This window comes from Rhipicephalus sanguineus, chromosome 1, assembly GCF_013339695.2.
Source record: "Rhipicephalus sanguineus isolate Rsan-2018 chromosome 1, BIME_Rsan_1.4, whole genome shotgun sequence".
Lineage (NCBI taxonomy): Eukaryota > Metazoa > Arthropoda > Arachnida > Ixodida > Ixodidae > Rhipicephalus > Rhipicephalus sanguineus.
In genome coordinates this window covers 261,296,864-261,318,415 of record NC_051176.1, presented here as the reverse complement: position 1 = coordinate 261,318,415, position 21,552 = coordinate 261,296,864, and the positions used below count along the sequence as shown (strand labels likewise).

General features: G+C 47.5%; 1 protein-coding gene across 7 annotated transcripts in view; it reads right to left on the bottom strand.

Annotated features, from left to right (window-relative positions):
* Nucleotides 1-21,552, bottom strand: part of LOC119378843 (obscurin) — a 177,822-nt gene that overhangs the window by 93,002 nt on the left and 63,268 nt on the right. For 6 of the 7 annotated variants that reach the window (XM_037647871.2, XM_037647874.2, XM_037647875.2 and 3 more), the window contains exons 4-11: nucleotides 7,233-7,351; nucleotides 5,861-6,001; nucleotides 4,678-4,848; nucleotides 4,097-4,166; nucleotides 3,898-3,990; nucleotides 3,698-3,790; nucleotides 1,922-2,086; nucleotides 353-490 (exon numbers count right to left, since the gene is read on the bottom strand). In XM_037647871.2, the coding sequence (XP_037503799.1) occupies nucleotides 353-490; nucleotides 1,922-2,086; nucleotides 3,698-3,790; nucleotides 3,898-3,990; nucleotides 4,097-4,166; nucleotides 4,678-4,848; nucleotides 5,861-6,001; nucleotides 7,233-7,351 (990 nt within the window). The remainder of the gene's footprint in view (nucleotides 1-352; nucleotides 491-1,921; nucleotides 2,087-3,697; nucleotides 3,791-3,897; nucleotides 3,991-4,096; nucleotides 4,167-4,677; nucleotides 4,849-5,860; nucleotides 6,002-7,232; nucleotides 7,352-21,552) is intronic. The other variant, XM_037647873.2, reaches the window with a different exon arrangement.

The window sequence follows — 21,552 nt, the reverse complement described above, 5'->3', positions numbered from 1 at the left end:
GCTTAGCTCACTGAATTGGAGGTGATAATGACACTGAAGAGGGATGAATCAGTATCTCCGGTAGATAACAGACGGCACACGCGCTTCCACTGCGACGTCATCGAGGAAGGCCGACGTCCCATTAAGGACGCTATAGCTCGACCCGCGATACCCTGTCGAAATTGATGCTTGCCCAGCCTTCCCCCGTGACATCCAAAACTCCAAAGCCAGCGAGCCGTCTATAATCTAGGAGACGTTTGGCAGAATGCAGGTTTCGCACAACACGTGGCAACACGTGACAACACGTGACCTAAGGGAGGGTTTTTCACAGTGGACGGACGCAACGCCAGTGTCTCTCACAGCGCGTCCTCACCTTGATCACATTCTTGACGAGGTAGATATTTCGGTTGGCTCTAATTTTCTTCACCTCAGTTATGCACAACCTTCCTTTGAAGAGGAAGAGATAACGTAGCTGTTCACGGTTTTTTGCGTCGGTAACATCAAACCAGCCCTGTGCCGAAACACAACAAACATGGTTGGAGCTAGAAATTTGCGAAAGACCCCCCAGCATAGTCTACATACTCTGCGTGTATCCTTCGGTACCACGACTACAGATGTGAAGCCTGTCACTGCTGTTTTGTACATCGTTTCTGCTCCGACGTGGCCAAGCTTTTGTATTACGCAGACCTTCGAAGAGTGATAGTTTTGCAGAAGTGTTCAGTGCCTGGCTAAATTTCATCAAATTGAACTTCGTGAAGTGTTAAAAATATTTATTTTCCTTCTTTTTATCTTTCAGTACGCATGCCTTGTGGAGCATACTCTTCGAAAGCCAGGAAATGCGCAAGTCGGAAATAAAAAGACATACGCTGGGTGTACCGGCTTAGTGCGCAGACAATGCATTCAAGCTGAGAAGTATTTAGGCTCACATTGAAAGCTCACAAGCAATACTTACCTCAGAAATCGCTTTCTGAAGAATCGGGCTAGTACCTAATCAAGTTCAAGAATAGGCATGTAGCGGTACTGTTTATTTGTAAAGACAAAAATGATTAGAATTAACACACCGTGCAAATGCAAGAGAAAGTCAAAAGTCTTACGGTGCGCAAAACACACGAAAGATGTTTTTTTTTATTTATATACGACAATTTAGGTTGAGTTAGAAGCCGGTTTCGCCACAAAAACTTCGCTAAGGACACTATGTCAGGAAAGCATTAGCAGGAGCACGCATTCTTACAGCACATGTCGAAATTACACTGTTAGGTGCACGAATCATTTCGTTGAGCTGCAGCAGAGTTTAGCATGCAGAACATCAATTAAAAGAGTAAAATTATGGCACGAGAAAGCGTAGACGTGACAGATGCATCAAATGGCGTGCGAAGCGTGATGCTAGGACAAAATGTGTTATAATTATTTTGTCTTATGTCACTCAATAAAATTCCCACATGAATTACAGAACTGCAAGATCTAGAGGTTATGAGGTTTCCGGAAATACCGAGACAGATGAACGCGTGTGGTACAGATGGCCGCTGCTAAAGAATGAGTTGGTGTCCTTCTGTTAACTTTTGAGACATAGGGTAGCGGTAACTTTTTTGAATAAAAATAAAATAGAGCTCACTTCGTAAACTTTCTCTAGAGCCCATTCGTGAAGGCAAATGGTATAATTAAATATATTTTCTACAGAGCCCCTGCTATGCTGACCATATTGAAGTTTCAGGCCCAGGAAGAGGCGTCTAAGGTTGTAAAGTAAACGTTTGTGGCAGTTCCGGTTAGATGTCGAGCATCTTATGCAGCCACGGTATTTATGGTAACTAGTGTAACAACGTATAAAGTGACATTTCGCCGATATGACGCAAGGAATGTAGGTAAGTAACAATCTTAGGCTTGCTTTTCGTAAGTACTGACTAATGGTTAAATTGTAATCGGCTGTTTGATTGAAGCTGCTTACGTGCTTGATGACTCGGCCCCAGTTGTGGATGTTCCCATGATATCCTTCTATAGCGTTTATGTATTGAAGATCTGAAGCCCGCTGAGGAATCGCCTGCATAAAATCTAGCGCCCTCTGGAGATCCGAGAAGTCTTCGTGCAGGCGTGCTGTGTACTTGATGAGTTCCTGGTGGAATGGGCAAAAGTAACAAATGTGATTGCAAACACATTGGCAGATATTTTATAAGCATACATTGTCTTGCTGTTCTAGTATACCGCGAGGTGCATAAAGTAGACAAAAGAGTCACAGTTTCGCCTCAAGGGCGAAGCAACGAATGGGAAATTGGAATGTCATACGCAGAAAGCCTATCATCTCAACACTTCCAGCGCGCAGCTCAAATGCAAAGGGCGCACAAAAAGTACATCATAGATATACACAGGACAAGCGCGAACTAACAAATGTCACAGCTCGACACCTGCAGCGCGCTGCTCAAACACAAAGAAAGACGCACGAAAAAACACGCAGGTGTACAGAGGATTAGCGTGTGTGTTCTTTTCGTGCGTCCTTCTTTGTGTGTTTGAGCAGTGCGCTGAAAGTGCCGACTATGCCCAACCGACTAGCCCCTAATTTGGCTCTTCCAGCAAGCAGCTTCACTACTTTCGCAAGCACGTCCGCTGCAGCGAGCGAAGTGACCTTCTTGTGGTCTATGGCTTCAACGTAAGCTTTGCGATGAAAGCACAACACGTACAAACCTCCCCCCTCAAGAGATAGGCGCGCGAGCACGGGCGACCAAGCCCTGTAAGTCAAAGTACAGGGCGGAGGCGCGCATCCCAACTCCGGCGAAAGGCGACCGGGGCGACGACCTTTAGAGCACGCCCTTAGCGCCATCTCGCAGGCGATAGTGAACAAGCCTCTGCCACGCTGAAGCACCTCAGAGCTCGGCGTACCGCCAGCTGTAAATGGTGTCGATAAATAGCTCGCGTTTAGTACGCTGTAGAACGTTTGCTACGTGGCGGAGTCGTTTAACGCGTCGCGCTGTGGAGCGAGGGGTCGCAGTATCGGATCCCCGGTTGCGCGCTTCGGAAAAAAATTTCTTCTGAAGTATTTTTGTTTGTGCGTTTTATACATATACATAATATACATATACAGATCGGCACGGTGATGCCGACGGCAAGAACCCGCCGGAAGTGTCCATATAATTGTTATCGCAATCAAAACAAAACACAATTTTTTTCTGCTGCATTTTCTCAGTCCATAGGCTTTGAGGTCTGAAGCCTTAGGACTTACACAGGACAGGAAATAATTGCAAATCTCTTCGCGTTCTTCTCTTTCCGTTATCTTTTCCGCTATTTCTTCCGTTGGAACAGGTACTTGTCCTACCTGTCTGGATACTTGTTCACAGGATTGGAACACGATAAACACAAAAGGTATTATTATCGAAATTCTGGCTCGCGTAGGTAACTGCTCCATATCAGTCAGATACATGTTCGTTTTAAAGCGATTGGTACTCCTCAGCAACTTCGTAAGTTGTCTTTTTCCTGACACTATCTGGTATATACAGCAGTTCTTACCGACCTATTCAATACAAATAAAGTTAGAACTTTTTATTTGCTGGGTGGAATCGAACCCACATCACATTATTCCACCGATAACAGCAATTGGACGGCTTTCGCGAGCTGAGCCTCGCGAATATAGCGATAATGTGCCGCTCTTCAATAAACATCGTTTATGCCAACACTTAAGAGAGCTCTAGAGAGCGTTCGAGACTAGCCCAACCAATTTATCGGTATATCTTACCTTTAGCAGCAGCTGATAGTCATTGATGCGCTGGATAGGGAGCTTTAAATGATCGGATAGAGTCTTATCATCGTTTATTTTGGCACTGAAATCCTGGAAAACAAAGCGAACACCAGAAATAGGTAGGCATTATTCCAGAAATATGAAAGTACTTCCGCATTGATATAAGACTCGACGCTTCGCCTATAGAGCTCGCTTACATCGAAGTACTCTTTAAGAGGTCCAGACGCCAGCAACTCTTGCGCACGCGGGAAATCTTCGCAATACTTGACGTGCTTGTCGAAGTCGCGCTCCTGAACGAAAAAAAAAAAGAAATTAAGAGAGCGCGCGTATACCACCGGATTGTGTGACACCTAAAGTACAATTTGCTGATAATAGTGAAAATTATAAGGTTTTTACCAGCCTCAGAAACGTAACGCCAAGTTTGGCAGGCTCGCTTGCATTGAATTGCACGCCTTTTATCAGTTCCCTGAAAACACGAGAAAAAAAAAAAGAAATAAAAACAAATCAGACATGAAGTTTGAACAATCGCCTTCCTTGTTAGAGATCAATCAACTGAATAAGCATCATTTTCAGCGGGCTCAGCTGATTTTTGGTGTACTTCGCCCAGAAAGAAATGTAAATATACAGGGCCTTGAACGTTAAATTAATGCTAATTCTAATAAAACACTTTGCTAGCTACGCAAAATCTGTTCGCACAGATGGCTTATACACATTAGTGGACTAAATGTTCTCGGCAAATTAGTGTCGCCAAAATAGCCGTAGAAAAGATTTTTAAGTTCCTTTTTTTGTTATCACCACTTTGGTGTGTGTTTTTATTTGAAACATCAAGAAAATCGTAATTGACGACACTTTCGATTTGCATGGTCCTCCTGGAGCGCTTCCGTTCCAAGACGTATTTCATAAAATGGATACTCAGTCAGCAAGTTTCGAATCTAGGAGCTTTGAACAATTGCTGCGCGCAGGGCAGGCTTACTCACGTGTTATGGAAGTCACAGATGTCCTTGAAGTTGCTGAACAGGACGTCCTTCTGGTCCCTCAGCTCTTTTGGCATGGCTGGGTTTTCCATTTCTTTCAAATAATTATTTACAACACGCTGCATGTCTCTCGAGAAATCTTCCTCGGTTTCAACCAGTTCCTTCACAACCGCCCTGAAGATGAGAGTGAACGTTGAAATCAAAGTCTGTTGCATAACATGGACGCCAACTCACAGTTGTTCCCGAAAAAACAACAAAAAACACACCAATATAGGTGAAGCAGACGCGTTGCAAAAGAACTTGCACGCACACACCGTAATCAACGTACGCTGGGGCAAAAATGTCAAGTAAGCTTTCCCTATTCCACACTCTTATAATCACGCCATAGGTATCGTTAACATACGCACGTTTGCACAATAGCTTTAATTCTACGATGCCCGACTGTGTGCACGCCGTCATCCACAACACTTACACCAGGCTGAACGTGCGTTTCGCCAAGGAATCGCACCAGGGGCGTAGCCAGAAACTTTTTTCGGGGGGGGGGGGTTCAACCATACCTTATGTATGTTCGTGCGTGCGTTTGTATGTGTGCGTGTATATATACGCAAGCAAAACTGAAAGATTTCGGGGGGGGGGGGTTTGAACCCCCCCAACCCCCCCCCCCCCTTGGCTACGCCCCTGAATCGCACCATACACCAATCTCGGCCCGTGCTTTCACCCGTAGCTCAACGTTCCTGCTGCTCAATCTATGCATCGGGTACATCGATGTATTCCATCGCCTTTATCGACACGGTCTGGAATACAGCGAATTAATGCTAGTTCATGCTTACGGGCCACACTAATCCTGTGTTATTTATTTCTCTCTCTGCGTCAGTCACACTAAAGCCGTGTAGTTCAACTGCAAATTTTCGCAGAAACTCATCCATCCCCGTAAATGCGTGCTTGAATCATGATCTGTGGGATGCACTTAACAACGCACTTCGGTGTCCTAGACGTATGGGTACCGGAGGACTGTGTTACTTTGGTAGGGAATAAAACTAAAGTAAGACAAAAAGGAACATATGAACGCACAACCGACGCCACGTGTTACAAAGTGTCTGGGACTTTGTCGGCGGGTCCCTTTCTTCCAATGAACGAGTGGTACTCTAGTAAGGAAAAACAAAAGATGACCAGCGAGAGTCCTTACTCTCTCTTGGCGTACGACTCGCGATCTTTAGGAGCAACATGTTCTTCGACCACAGCGCCTTCTTTTTTCTCCAGGTAACAGCAGGGGACCCAGCCTTCTTGAGAGATTCCTGTTCGACTCGATCTGGTCCGTACGCGCCATCTGCATAACAAGGTCATCTGTGAGTGCTTGTTCCCTTGGATTCTATTGAAGGGTGTCATCCATTTTCACCTTGGTATTAATTGGCAGGCAGGCTACAAAGACCCCTTCAAACCATAGATTTCGCGGCAGCAGATAAGACGCTAGAGTGGATGCATTGCCTAAACGTCGCATATCGCGTTTGCTTCGACCACGAATACTCCACGGAGGTGCGTAGTGCCAAAACTGGAAGCGTGTGATTAATTCATATGCGCGATGCTGTAATGAGTCCCATTAGCCTGCGCCTTTATGTGGTGAAGCCTACTTTACGGCCAGTGAGCCGGCCTTCTCGATCGCCTGCTTTATGTCGTCTAAAAATTTGGAGCTTATCGTAGTTTACTTAATTTTCACTTGTTATTTGGAACCAAAATATGTACGAGGTTGTAGCAGCTCCGCGCCATCACAGTCACAAGAATCGTAGCGACGTTGTTTTTCTACGTTTATTTAGTGGGTATTATATATTTCGCTGCAAATGTCCACCTCAGCAGGCTGGGCGATGTACTTGTAAGCGTTTATTCACATTGCTTATTACCCAAAGTTCATTATCATGTACGCGTCCAGTGACAAGTCGTTTTCGATGGTTCCCGCACAACACCGGTGTCTCGTAAACAACGCCAAGAGAGCATTGTATATATCGCTCGGTACTCTTGCGGCACGAATGAAACAACAACCACAAAAACAGCAGCAGCAGCGACAGCAGCAACAACAACAAAAAAAAAAAAAGAACACCTCACTTTTTTCTTCAAAGAATGTACGTTATGGCGTTCGTTGCACTGATTCTCATACTCGTCGTTGTCGCATTGAATTTATCTTGCTTCTTGCCTCCCAATACTCGGGTAAAGGAGTTTAATATCTCAAATTCCATTATCTTTATTCTGATAGCAAAAAATTCATAAACATTTCCTTGTGAGTGCTACGACTACTCAAAAAAAGAAGAAAAAAAAAGAACTGACTGTGGCAGTGTTGCTACCCTTCTTTACTGCTTGCAGCTATTATTGAGATGACCGACGTTTTTCCGCTACTTGTTCTTTTTTTCTTGCTGTTTACAGCTTAGTTGTGAATACTTGTACTGTGCGCTACATATGGAATGTATTAGGCTGCAGCATCCACGCTTGCTCAGCGTGCGAAGAAACAAGGGAAAAAATAATCAATATACACAGCACTATAAATATTGCTGTCAGAACCGGCGACTTACTTTCGAGGTTTTGAGGTGTCTATTACTTCCACTTCTTGTCCTTCTTTTAGCGGCAGCCCTTCGTCGTCGCTTGACAGGGGCTTGTAGTCGAGGATGGCCTCGTAGATTCCACCAATTACCTGCAGCAGAAAAGAATAAATAAGACCACGTTACTTTCTAAAAGATTGATGTGACAAGATCTCTGTGAAACTGTGTGGCCAGCTGTATATACAAGGGAGGATGCGACGTTCCCTCATGGAGGATATGTTTGATCGTTGCAGCATAATATCTACAACGAAAAAGGCGATGAGATATAGAGCTTACCATGACGAATGTCATGAAGCGTATGGCAGATACGTCTTACGCATGACAGCGCTGTGCGGCCGTTCTGTCGAGAAATATTTGCCCCTCCCTCGAAGTTGCTTACCTTATAAAACACGTGTGCGTGTGAAAAAAAAAACAGAAAGTAAGCAAGAACACTTTGCGAATGGCCACATTGTACCCGAGTTACTATACATGCGTGGACCTGTAGCCGTACGTCGTGTGTCGAAGATGTCTAGTGCACAGCTTTAGAATAGGCGGAAGCCCCGAACGTAAACTTAAATTCACGCTACGGGCCGGATTGCTGATTCAGGCCACCGACGTGGATGGATGAGCTGCAACGGATCGCGCCACAAGCGGTTCGTCTGCGGCATCCTGACAATTCACCCGTCACTGCATCCCCATTTCTATGAATAACTGGCCCAGTCCCCGAACACCTGTCTCTCTTCTCCTCTGCGCGTCCGTAAGGTGCTGCGAGAGGCTTGCTAACAATGGAAATTTCAAAGGAATAACTCCAGAATGGAGGCTGTGTTGTAATAACGTTTAGTACCTTTGTCTCGAGTGTGGAGTGAATCAGGGGCCCGAGCCTCGTCAAGCTCTTCCGCCCGATTCTGTACGTTGTGTGAACCTAGCTTAAAAGCAAAGCGTCTTAATGCGATGCGCTGAGCCCACCTCCCGGCCCTGGGATTACATGCCAACTAGTATACGGGCCTTCTTGCATTTCGCCGCAAACGAAATAAGGCCACCGTCGTGGCCTGGAGTCGAACCTGAGCCCTCACCCTTAGCAGTGGAACGCCGTAGCCGCTTAGCAACCGTGGTGGGTGCTGATCAACTACGGCCATGCCCATATTGAAATATTGTTCACACTGCCTTGTGAACGGCGTCGGCTGACGCATCTACTCAACCAGCCCCACCGCTCCGATATGTTGCAGCTCGCGGAGTCGACCGGAGCATCTTTAATTTCGGCAGTACAATTTACCTAGCAACTTTCACATTGCGGATTTTCGAAAAGTATAATTGGTTTTAACGTATAATTGGTTTTCATGTTTTGAATTAGCCAGCTTGTGTGAACTGCCAAACAAAAATTGTTCTTTGTGCGCATACAAATGATGTGAAACATGCTCTTATGCAAGGGAACAAAAAGTTGTTTCCATGTTCCAGATTACAATATGAAGCCGATAGATACAGTAGTCCAGGGAATCGCTCGAAGAGTAACTGTGTACCTCTTGGAACTGCGTAATTACCGACAAGAACTAAATTATCAGATAAACAAAATGCTTCCAGTAAAAGATGGAAAAAGGCCTGTCACCGGTAAGAGCTGAACCCCCAACGTCCGCAGGATGCGCATGGCGCGCAGACATTTCATATATTACTGCGTCGGATACGGGTCAGTTTGTTGTATGGTTCATTGGTATGGAGCAGGAACATCAGGTTTCGATTCCGCGGCCTTCCGCTGCCTGTCCGGAAATACAACTAGGAGGCTAAAGTCTGAATTAGTAGGGTGAAATGGCCTGAATGGGAAAGGTCACCACGTGATGACCAGAGTCGTGCGTGATGCACAGTCTCTGGGGACTTGGGGGCTTTATTCTCAGCAGCATGATGAAAAAAGCAAGAGGGAGAGAAGCGAAGTAAAGAAGAAGAGGAGCGTTTATAATGCAGCTGTAGAAATGATTCCGGTTAGCTATAGCGTGCACTAGGGTTCAGGATGTGCAAATATAAAGAGCGTTTACAACGAGAAGATAAAAGCAGGGGCAGGAGACGAATGTCGGAGATTTCGCCTTATGTTTCCACCGCAAAACGCGCTCGATTTGGAGGCTACCATTTCGAGCGTGTGTGATTCACGACGCATGGCGTTATCACCTTGGTGGTTTCATTCGCCTGAGCACCTTGAACGCGCCAGGAACCGCGGGCGAACGCGCTTGAGGCCGGAGATTGCGCGGTGTCCATACTGCGTTACGGTTTAATGGAAGGCCACACCGAGGAAGTGAGTCCCATTTGCACAGAGCGTGCTGTTCGTACGGGACCCCTGCGGGTGTCATCCGTGAAACCGCACACGGAGCGGGCGGGGATGCGGACCGGGCCCGCGCGCAAGGGCGGAATGCAGAGGGTCGCGGACAAAGGCACGCGCCTGGAAAAGGCGCGCGCTTCCTCGCGACACTCGCCGCGCCAGGGGACTGGCGCCAGTGCGAGTCAGGAGAACGAAGACAAGCCGGTTTTCTGGCATAAATCCAGGTTCTGAGCCCCGCGGTTTGTGTTCCTCGCTTTATTGCGGGAGGAAAAACATGGGCCGTAGCGAGTTACGAGCGACCAGGTACCGTCCAGGTGTCAGCTTCAAATAATTGTTTGGGTTCCGCTCTGTGGGGGAACACCCATCTCGGAGCCTGCCTCTTCTTTCGTCGCTGTTTTAAATGATGCAACCCTTCCGGGCACATTGCGTTCCGCGCAGAGAGTAAACAGCTTAATGAAGGCTTGACGATGCGTATTTTTATGTCTGTTCCGCAGGACTGCTGGTGAAGCTGCGCAGTTGTCTTGCGGCTAACACAAAAGGGCTCGTTGTGTTCTAACATCTTTCGACCAAGCCTCTGCCATTTATTGGCAACAAAAGAGCGTGATTCGAAGCTAGCTATGCGAAGTATATGCTTATAAAAATATATTTGCAGGTGTACTATAGCTTTTACTTATGCTTGTTACCTTTCTGTCATGTTGAAACGCTTGTATGCAGAGCAATAAGTTTCAGTCTATTCTACTGTTTTTGCGTTTGTCAATGTAAGAATGTCGGAATAATGATGAAGCATGTTAACACTGGATAGTTGTGATGTTGTGCATCTGCACAACCTCAGCGACAATGAGTCATTGCATTGACTGAAAGTCATCACCCTTGACAGGCCAAGCATGTGAATGCATTTAAATAATTAAGCACGATTTATTCAAAAAACTGACAAGTGCATCACGTATGACACAAAAACAATGCGGAAAGTTTGTACAATGATAGCAGAGATGCGAAACAACGAGTCAGCGTTAAAAGCAAATAGATTAAAGCGTCCCGAGCTGAATGCTTCCTTGGCGGCTCTCTGGCACGAACGTAACAGTCTGGTTCTACGAAGCGACTTGTGTCAATTTCACGGGCACATCACTGACATCCGCCGAAAGCTGTACACAAAAGCGTTCGCTTGATGGTCTTGTCTAATTGCCGCCTGTTCCATTGTGGCTCATGAAGACGTCGTCGTCGTCTTTGGCGCTGACGAGCGGAGGTACTTCCTCGTCCTGCTTGGAGCCCTTGCGGCCGGAGACGCCGTTCTCGTTGCACGTTGGCATGCTGCAGATGACCACCGCGTTCGGAGAGCTGGGAGCATCGTCGTGCGCAATACCGCTGTCTTCGCTGGTCTCCGTGCCTCGACGCTTACTCATGGCGTCCCATTCGCTCCAGTCGAACGGCTCGTCATCCTTGTACTCCCTCCAGTCACCGGTGTCGACGAAGCGGCTCTTTCGATTTCGGACGTGTTCGTAGTACGTGGCCAAGTCGAGCTGCTCTACATAAGTGTGGAAGATTCCGTACGCTTCCATTTTGGCGATAAACTCCTCCTGGCTCTCAATGATGCCGAGCACGTCACGTATGCGTCTCACGTGGGGTTTGTCCATGCCTTGGACGAATTGCTCGACGACGTGATCGCTGGTTGGCGACTCACCGAGGTCGGGGACTGCGAAATTTTTAATCACGGCCCAGGTCTCCAGCTTCTCTTCGAGCTGCTTTATCTCTCGATTCTTGATTGTCTTGAGACCCGCCGGAAAGATATCTCCCCTCTTTCCAATGATAAAAAGGCCGATCCTTTTGTTATTTGTGCGGATAGTGGAGATGCCGCCAGGTATCATGATTTCAACTTCAGGGAGGACAAGAAGCTCCAGGAACTTCTTGTCGTCCCTGGTGAGCTCGCAAAGCAGATCCTCTTGCACCGACAAATTCGTGCCCAAAATGGGATAGATGTACGTGTCGCCAAGCAGAGCCTTGTACTTACGGCACATCTTGTTGTGGAAGTCATACTCGGTCACCAGCGTGGTCTTGCCGTCATCCGTGATGTAGGGGAAGATGTGCTTGTAGTCGGCGAACACTTCACTGTTGGCCGTAATCCTGCAGCCACTGCTGACCGAAGTCCTGCGCTTGGGTATGAAGGGTACGTAGTGGTGCACGGACAAGTCCACGCCGGACACTCGGCGCACGTTGCTGCTACGCCGCTGCTGCAGCTTCTTCTTGGCCTCTTCGTCCAGCGGAAGTTCCACACTCATGACGGCGATCGTCCGAGGAAGTCCGGGGCGAGGGTGAGGCGAAGAGGGGCCGACGCCGGCACGGGAACGAACACAGCTACCTCCGGCTAGAGTCTGCTCGTGAATGCGGCGTTCGATGCGACAAAACACGAGGCTGCCTCATATAGTGTTAACGCGGCGTGAAAGCACAAGCAAATCATGGGAGGTGCCGAGCTCTCGTGAGGCGTGCGCTCCGTCTCGACCAATCGGAGCCGGGAAGCAGCTCTGGCGCAGATGGACGCTCTCCAAAGCTCAAGAATTCAGACAGGCCTCGCGACAAACAGGGAATCCTGGCCTCAAGTCCCTAGGGTGCTCCTCCCTAGATTTTTACAATCTTATTTCGGCGCACCCTATTGGCCCGCGCTACGGGGAATAAATTTAGCTCCACCGCATCTCTGTTCTGGTGCAAAAAAGAACAACGACAAATTGCATCTTGCCAGCTTACTCACCCTGCGGGACAAACAGCGCGAGATAGCAATTCTTATTCGGCCAAATTTAACCGGCCTCCAAACGAGGCTGGGCTGCGACGGGGTGCCTCCCCTCCGCAACCATCTATCGCCGCTGCATCAGCCTTGAAAACTCGGAAGAAGCATTCCTCAGATGCCGTTAGCTCAACTCATGCGCCATCCTTCAAATAGAACGGCCCGTCTAGCGCTGCTTACATGGTCGACGATCGGCTCCGTTTTTCAGGCGCCCTAATTCGCGCCCAAGCTAATTAGAACTGAGCCGGTTAGGTGTTTATTTACCGCCCTCTAAGGCTCCCTTCGCCCGACCAGTATAAAGCATGGTCACGTGCGCTAGAAGCGCGCCGCAACGACGCGAGTGCAGTGGTGTTCTTTACGGGCTTAGTCGCGCAAAGAAACGGGTCTGTTCTGGGAACTAGTGTCGCCAGTAGCCGATGGTTATAATTCGACGTACGTGACAAACTGTATGATCTCCCTGAGCGATGCTGGTGGAAAAAGAGAGAGAGAGAAAAAAAAAAGTAGGACGACGCCTTTGCCTCATTCAGAGAAATTTCTTAGCGTTAATAAAGTTTGCTCATTTCTGATTACTTGGGTAAGGGAAGATGAAAGATACACGTCAAATCTCTGGTTCGAGCCTAAATTTTGAAACACAAGGACACACTTCAACGTTGTTTCGACATTAAAGCGGGACTTAGGTGAGGGTGGGCTCGATGTTGAGGTTGTTGTAATTTGTCGAAGCCCCGAAATTAGTTCAAAAGCCTCACGTCTTAATTTGCAGCATTTTATGTACTGCTGAAAGTTCCTACAGGGTGACTGATATAAAGAGTCAGCGTCTATTACTTCGATGTAATACGATGTAGCAACGAGAAATGAAACGACGTTATTCCCGCTGTCACACTTCAACAGTCCACAGCGTGAACACCTTCGAACACGTTCAAGAGCACGTATGGGCGAGTTTATTCGATACCCGCTGGTTGAGTGTGCGTACGGCATACAACCCGTAGCACCTGCTAGCAGCTTTCAGCGAGGGCGTCGCGCAGTTTTGCTTCTTGCAAGGATATCACTCACCGAATGTGAGAAAGTGTCATTTTACCTTGGCACTCGTTGTCGTCGCTTTTCACGGGGGCTAGACAAAATTCGGCTCGCATGATGATAAAAGGCCGGTGCTGCCATTCGGCCACGATCCAACGCAAGGAGCCATGACAGACGGCATGCCGAATTGCCAAACAAGCACGGTAACCACCGTGTACAAACGCAACGCATTATTCCTGGCTCTTGTCCCAGCGACACTGTGTCTGGAGGTGCCGCTTCACACCTCGATGCGTGAGCTTGGCACAGGGGCAGGCGCCACTTTATTTAGCATACTGCAAGGGGAGCGTTTTTCACCCCAGAACTGCTGTACAATTATCCACCGACGACCCGCCCTTGACAGTGCACGCAGGGTGGTCCCGTGTAAAAGGAGCAGCGCCTAATTAGAACTGCACAGGCGGCTATATGGGGATTTACAGCGCAGCGGCTGAGGCGAGTTTCGCAACGGTGTTCGCGCGACTGTGATGGCCACGCCATGCGACGGCGTAATATCAAACGCGTGTGCAACGCAACGTTGTAGAAGCCCCAAATTTGCTGTGAGACGCAACAATAAAAGATGATAGTATATAAAAAATAACCTTGCGTACATCGCCATTCAAATAGACGAAAACCTATATGTGCGACTTTTTAGCCAGTAATCTGTTATTTTCGTTCCTCACGTTTCGTTACCAGCTCCACGTTGGAGGTCAGTTATAGATTGAACTGCAGTGAAACCTGTCAGCGCGGCAGTGAAACCTGTCAGCCTGAAATGCCAGCGCCAGGGCGTCGTGATGAATCGTCATAAGAACCGCCAGGAATTAGACGCTTGCGACTTCCGAAGTGTGCGAGAATTTGCTGATATAATAGTTTTGTTTTACGACGATGCCCTCTGAACAGTTTGGCATTGTTGTTTGAATTAAATATACGAAGTTATTGCTGAGGCCTGCTGGAAGTTCTCGACACACATCTGCTTCGACATATGATAAGAAATGATAACATTCAACAGAGAATAAAACAACAAAACGGCATCAAAAAGCAAAAAGCATTTCAGCAAGTTTTGTCGGGATATGACATAATCTAGTGAGTGCGGTAAAATAGCTAAAAGAAAACAGAAATCGCAGCGGTATCCATGGCTTGATAATGAGCAGTGTTAGCACGCTACGTATTCAACTGTAAATATCAACACAATGAGCGCATCTAGCACGTTATTTGCCACAAAGCATTATTTTGAGTTCGTACGTGTAACTATGTGATAAATTGGTTACATGTGGAACAAGTGAAATGCACACGTTAGACCAAGTGTTAGCACGTCTTTGCAATCTCACTGTGTGTCCACACAAGCTCAAAACAATTTCTGCGTCGACTGAATTGATAGACTATACATTCTATACATTTTTTTCTATACATTCTGGCGACAGGCATACGATTTCACGTACTATAGGAGACCGCGCATATTTTAAGTCGATGTACACAAAAACCAAGTTTGTACGAGAAGTGCGCACAGTTGGTCAAAATTTGTAAGATGAGATGAGAACGCCTAAACTGCGCTTTAGTCTATCTCTTTTAAATTCAAATCGTTCACGTGTCCGCTTCTCAAATAAAGATAGTATGTGGCATTGAAGTTCTCAACTACGCGTGCACAATTTCTTAATTATCTTATAAAATCGTATTTCGCCTACTGTATTCAATTTTGTATGCCGTGGAAACTGATGAATGCCGTCGGATCAGTGCATTTGTCCCTTTTGTAAAGCGTGCAATGGTTTCCAGGGAAAGCCATGACCGAGGCCTTCCCTTTCTCTTCCTTCCTATACACGAGAAGCCTGTAAGGCGTGTAAGCCCTTGGAATCGCACAGCCTTTTTTTCGAAGCATAGAAAACCTGTTTTTGGCAGAATTTAGAGTTCGAACCATGCATCTCCTCATATATAGCCATCCCAAGCTTTCCAGATTACTGGGAAACTTGAAGGATTTCGGTTTTTACGTTTCAAGAGCTCGGAGCATAGATCACACAGTAGTACAGCAACTACAAATATTCGGCGTCGGGTTTGGTCGCAGCGCATAACGAGCTCTACGCTTTGCTAAAATGCGGTACCCAATGTGCTGGTGACGCTCACAATGTACACCTTTGGCGCCATGCGATGGGCGCCATGTGGAGTGCATTTTAAAATGCAGCGACAGGCAAAGGCCGGCAGACATGTGCGATATAAATATTATTTCGCATAACGTTGTCTGTAAAGCTCATGCATAATACTCAGAGGCGCCTCACAGACGTTTCTGAAGAAAACTGAGCGGTAACACGGACTCCCGTGTGTTGCCGGGGGGGCATTGGCAAAGTCGCATGTCGGCCGCACCAAGCTCTGGCGAGGAGTCGGGGAAGGGTGCTTTTCTGGAACGCTAGTAACAAAGGCCGGGCAAAATAACTCTTGGCGTCGGGCTACGGAACAACAAAAGCCTCCTCCACCAGCCACCAAGAGGTGTTTGGCGCAGCCCATGGTGCGGGGCGAGTGGTTCGAGGCCTGCGCGCTGTTTCTTCAGCGTTCGGTATATTGCTTCTCGGATTCAACAATACACTACTACCAGCGGGAATGCAGGTGAGAAGCTGCTTTCAAAGTAATCACAGCCTGTCTGTTGTGGCTATCCTGAGCTACGTTATGCCTGGACTGCCAAAAAAAAATATGCGCGATATAACGGCGCATAAATTACGCTATTGTAACGCTTATCACTGCATCTATTGGTAGTACCTTTAAGGAATGGTACTCGGGGCACTTAATTCGATCTTTAGTCACCAAACTTAAAAAAGTAACTCATAGAACAGACGGGTTCCAGTTTAATGGAAACCCGTTAGACAGTATAATCTGGTAAGCAAGACACAACAGTTTCTGTTATGCGTGAGAGCGCTACAAATACATTACTGCAGTTCTTGCGAATAGCAAACCTGCACGAACGACTGCTTAAAAATGTCATCCAGTAATGCGAACAGCAGCGACAGTGTACACATCCTCTGTTTCTCTCTCTTCTCCTTTCTGCTCTCTTCCTCCTCTCCAGTGCAGAGTAACGAACCAAACAGCTGCGCTGGCTAACGTCCCTACCTTTCTTTTCATTTTTCTCTCTCTCTCTCTCTTTGCGTGGCAACACGGCTAGCACTGTTTTACCCGTTTGTATTACAGCTACCAAGGGGGCAACTATACTATACGGCGAAAGGAAATGTATTATACGAGGTGATACAACCAATTAACTGACCTATTCAATAACCGTAAGGTAGCTTTTGTAGCTTTCCGTTAAAGGCCAACTCCGGCGATTTTTCGAGGTCAATGGATCTCAATAAATTTCGTTGGGTACGTTCATTTGCACGTTTCCCTCATTTATGCCAAATTAAAGGTTGGAGAAATACGCAGATTGTTTACAAATGAATTTTATTGCTTGCCTCGATTCTCCCACCTGGCTTCCCACAATAATTGGCAACATGGTGTGTGTGACGTCATATATGGCAAAGCGATCGAAGTGACGGAACCGAGGCGCCATTAGAGCGTCTGCTGTCCGCAAGGCAGTGATCGTGATTGTTTGGCCAGCGCTTCGTTGGTTGAGCGAGTTCTTTGTGGGCGGGCATGCGATGGGTGACAAGCGGTGTTGCGTTGTGAACTGCGTACGATTCCCTGTATAATTACCATAACAGTCAATAAACACTCACAGCAAACGGTTACCCTTCGTCTCGATATTAGAGTGTTTTAGCTAGCAGTGCCGATTTTCCGCACGGAAAGTACGGTATTACCGTCCGTACCGGCTCGAAGAGTGCACACGCGGGAACTTTATCGTACGGAAACGCTTTCCGTAACATATGCGGGGTCCACCGTGACCGGTTGTATCCTTATACGGTAAGCTGCGCATCGTGCGAAAGGTCGCTCGTACTTGGTTTATATAAAAATTCATCGATCCTACCGTCGCGATGTCAAACGCCACTATCCACAAACTTATGCAGTTTTCCCATAACAGCATTAAAAAGTTATAGTTTGTCCGCAAACTTCTTAGCGTTAACATTTTACCCGATCGCGGCAGCCGCAAACGAGCTTGAGCGACCTGGACATGTGGGGCCATCTGGCGATACAGTGCGCAACCTGGCAAGCGCACAACTAAACAACTGTGTTCTACTTCAGCGAAGAGGCATGGCGATTCTAACTGGTCTCATAATGCGTCCGTATAGCCGCTGTCATTGCCCGACAGCTCCGAGGAACTTGTGCACGTGGCACGATCAGTCACAGACAGCGTGGTCACCCTTCCGCTGAGCGCCTGCTCTTCGCGACTTCCGCAGCTTTCATACTCCGCGCTGGCGGAACCGGCATACTTTGCATGATTTCCAGCTTTTACCAACTTATACGTCACGGGAAGACAATACTGCTCGGTTGGGTTTCGGTTTCGGCGTGGCGCTTGTTTGCTTATTTAAAATTGTTTTTCAGTTTGCTGAGTATCTCAACTATCGGGCCCGTAAAAGGAGTGTCCCAGGAACATAAGAACACTATTACTTAACATGGCCAAAAATCGCCGCAGTTGGCCTTTAAAGGGCCCCTAAGACACCCAGTCGTCGAAATTTAGTTGTGGTGTGACAGTTGTGCACGAGTCTACAACAAACACGTAGCCGTGAGAATTTTTCGAAACGGTGCGGTAATAGCGGAGCTACACGCGTTCGATGATCGAAACGCTGCGATCGTTCGTTTCACTCTTTCCTTCGCTACCCTCCACTCGTCGGCTGGTCTCCTCTCCCAAAGCTGGTTTGCCCTCCTCGCCGAGTACCCTCCCAATATCACGTGACATACCACCGTCATCGCTGACGCGATATTCGAAACAGCGGGCACTTCCGGTTGCCGCGACTCCGTGAACTCTGTGCTTCTCTGCTAACCGCTGTTGTTGCCGTGCCGGCCCGTGCTCCTACGAATCGTGCCGGTATGGACACTATGTTGCGCGCACGCCTTCAAAGGATCGCCAACATGATGGACCCGTACACGGTGACACGTGTCGCGTCTTTTCGTTTTTCCAATAAACGCTTTTGCAGCCAAGCACCGCACACTGATGCGTGAAAGCCGTCGCAAAGCACTGTCGGATTCAGTCGCGCAGCTTATCACACCGCTAGGCATGACTGTGCTGGTACGATAGCGATTTGGCAGTAGCGTTACGGGCCGCAGTTGCCACACGCAGGCAACACTACAAAGAACAGCAGGGAGCGCGGGCAGCTGCTTGCAGACTAAGAGGAAGTCGTAGGTTCTTGTTTGACCACTCACAGCATCGCCTGCAGACCGCACCACAGATTCAACATGGTCACGTCACACACGTCACTAGGGAGGCCAGAAAGGCGCGGAGAGGAGAAGGGATTGTTTCTTGGAATTTGTGACACGCCCGCGGCTTGTAGCGCTACCACGTGTGGCATCGTTGATCGTGACGGCATTCTGTACACGACGCGCGTGTTTACTTGAAATGTTTAAAAAACTATCGGAGGTGGTTTAGGCGCCCTTTAAGCAGGGGGGGGGTTCAACCCCCCCCCCCCCGAAATTTTTCAATGTTGCTTGCGTATATATACACGCACACATACAAACGCGCGCACGAACATACATAAAGCATAGTTGAACCCCCCCCCCCCCCCCCCGAAAAAAATTTCTGGCTACGCCCCTGCCTTTACGTGTACCTCTTTCATGAACTAAATAAAACATTTAATGAATTCTAAAACATTTTTTCCATGAACCGGGAGAATTGATCAGCAGTATTGTTTTATTTGCTAGACAGATACGTAGTGACGGGTGCCATAAGCTAAGTGTTTAAGTCATTTTAGCCGTAGTTAAATGTTCGGCCCGCATGAATTTTATGGCAGCTTCAAGTCGTCATAAGCCTTTGAGCAATTAGTGCTCTGAGTGCGGTTTAGGTACCAGCCGTGGCTTTAGCGCAAATGACACTTTTCAGAAGCTTAATCTTATATCGGAAGATGTCTGCCCTGTTCTGCTTACTTTCGCTTGGCTTACTTGTGCCGTGTACCTCTGACCAAGGGGGAACTTCCGTTAGCGTCTGGCTGCATAGAATAAACGCGCTTATTGGCGCTGGCCAAACTTGACGAGGGTTTCTGTTAAATGTAGAAAAGGACATTACTCCCTCCTAAGTTCAGCATTTGAGCCGACGAAACGCCATGACCGAATATATTAAGGGCGCGCGCGCAGGCGCACGTGCTTCCTTCTAGTGAGTTAAAAAGCTTAGAAAGCCTAACCCTGGCGAGAAGTTAAGTTTCAGAAAATGCTGGGCAGCTTTTCCTTATGACGGCGGAAGGTTTATTTGGCGTAACTTAAAATTTGATAGCTTTTTGCTGAGGCTACAATTTATTGAAAAATGTTTCATTTCTAAGATCACCTATGTATTCAAAGGGGCACATTCGGTCAAATGCAAATTTATATGAACGTTCATGGATTTTTATAAATGTTTGTGGGTGTAATGGCTTTATAGATGTTCGCTATGCTAAGACATGGTTCTGCAGTCCGTTGAGACAAGGCTTACTGATTGGGTTCCTGTTCAAAAAACAGTTCTTACGCTAGGTCGGCTGATATCAAAAGGCCCGGCATGGAGTAATTATGGAAGCCGCCTTCGACAGATTTATCGTGATTTGTCTTAGTGAAGGCGGTGAAGTTGCTCGTTATAGACCACTCGAGAGTCGCTGCGGCTTTTGCGGTTTCTAGGATCTGTATGGTGGTCGACGACCAGTGTGCGTGCAAATCGCAAAGCGTTCTTCCTTGCGAAGATGTTTGCGTATCTGACCTCTGATTGTAGATTCCGTAATCCTGACTGCATTTCGTGCGGCTGCGTACCCCGCATGCGTTCAACGGCTGTCACGGCTCTAGATAATACCGAACGAGGGCTCCTTGGGGGTGTTAATATGGGCTACATGTAAACGGCGTCGCATCGCCTTTCCGAAACTGGCTTTCAAGTGCGCTGGGCTACTGTCGCATTGATGTAACCAAGGCGGCTTGTATGCGCACTACGCTGCCGTAGTAATCCTCCCAGAGAGCAGCTAGCAACGCCACCGATAGCCGGAATTTAGTCTTTGACATGTGATGGCGGATGACGCTCTGTAGGGGTATAGAGGTGGACGGATGGTTAGCGTTTTCTGCCACGATTTTCGAGTGTTTACGCTTGGTGACTTTCTTTCTGTCCTTCAAAAAAAAAAATACATGCTACTATCTGTGAAACAGATAGCGTACTTTCGAGATGGAGGCTGGCGAAAAAGGCATAGCATCATGATATAGTGTGAGGGCGAAATTTCGGCAGAAGTTCAGTCTTTACTAAATGAAATATTTGTATAATTAGAATTTGCAGCCCCTTTTTCGGTGCCTCTGCGAGCAGCCACATAAGGCCGCCTCGCCGGTCTGAGCATAATTTTGGTGTGGGTAGAAGTGGGAGGATGGTGATAGAGGGTGCTGCAATTTTGTATCATCGTGTAGGCGTGTCTTGGTGCGCGAAGTTCAAATACAGTTTTGGTATCGTGGTATGCACAGGTGTACCTACAATTGCACGAATTCCGTCGCGGCCTTGCGGACTTAACGCCAAAAGCCAAGTGCGTTGCCCGCTGGCAAAGGCGCAGTTGCTCAAAGAGCCAATTAACGGCGCGCTTACCATGATCTTGGCATGCCTCATATGCGCGGGCCTTGAACTCCTAGGCACATAATCAGTGGGGCAGTACTGTACCAGCGTTTAAACAATGCTTGAGTTATTCACTTAATTATAACGGTTTTTAAACCACTGAAAAATGTGCCGAGCATGCCGTAGTTAATTCTCCCACAGACTGTCTTTTAATTAGCATGTCTTTTAATTAGCGCCTCTCTCGCGATGAAGGAGTGAGAGATATATATGAGACGCGTTTGTAAAGCGTCTTATATGTGTGTTCGTAGCGTAGAGGGTAGAGCGGTCGGCACCTATCGCCGCGGATCGAGAGGTCGCGGGTTCGACCCCCCGGTCAGCGAAACTTTTTCTTCTAGTTTTTCTTTGACATCTGTTCGTGTGCATTTTACCTGCGTCATTCCCGTGGCCGAAAGGGCCTGAGTGATGTCTTGGTGGACCCCGGCATAAAACGTTTTCGTGTTAAACAGCGAAAATAGGTCGCGCAAGTGATGCTACTTTATCCAGTTCCCATTTATGTCGCGGTGGCCCCAGCTCGTTGTTTACAAGT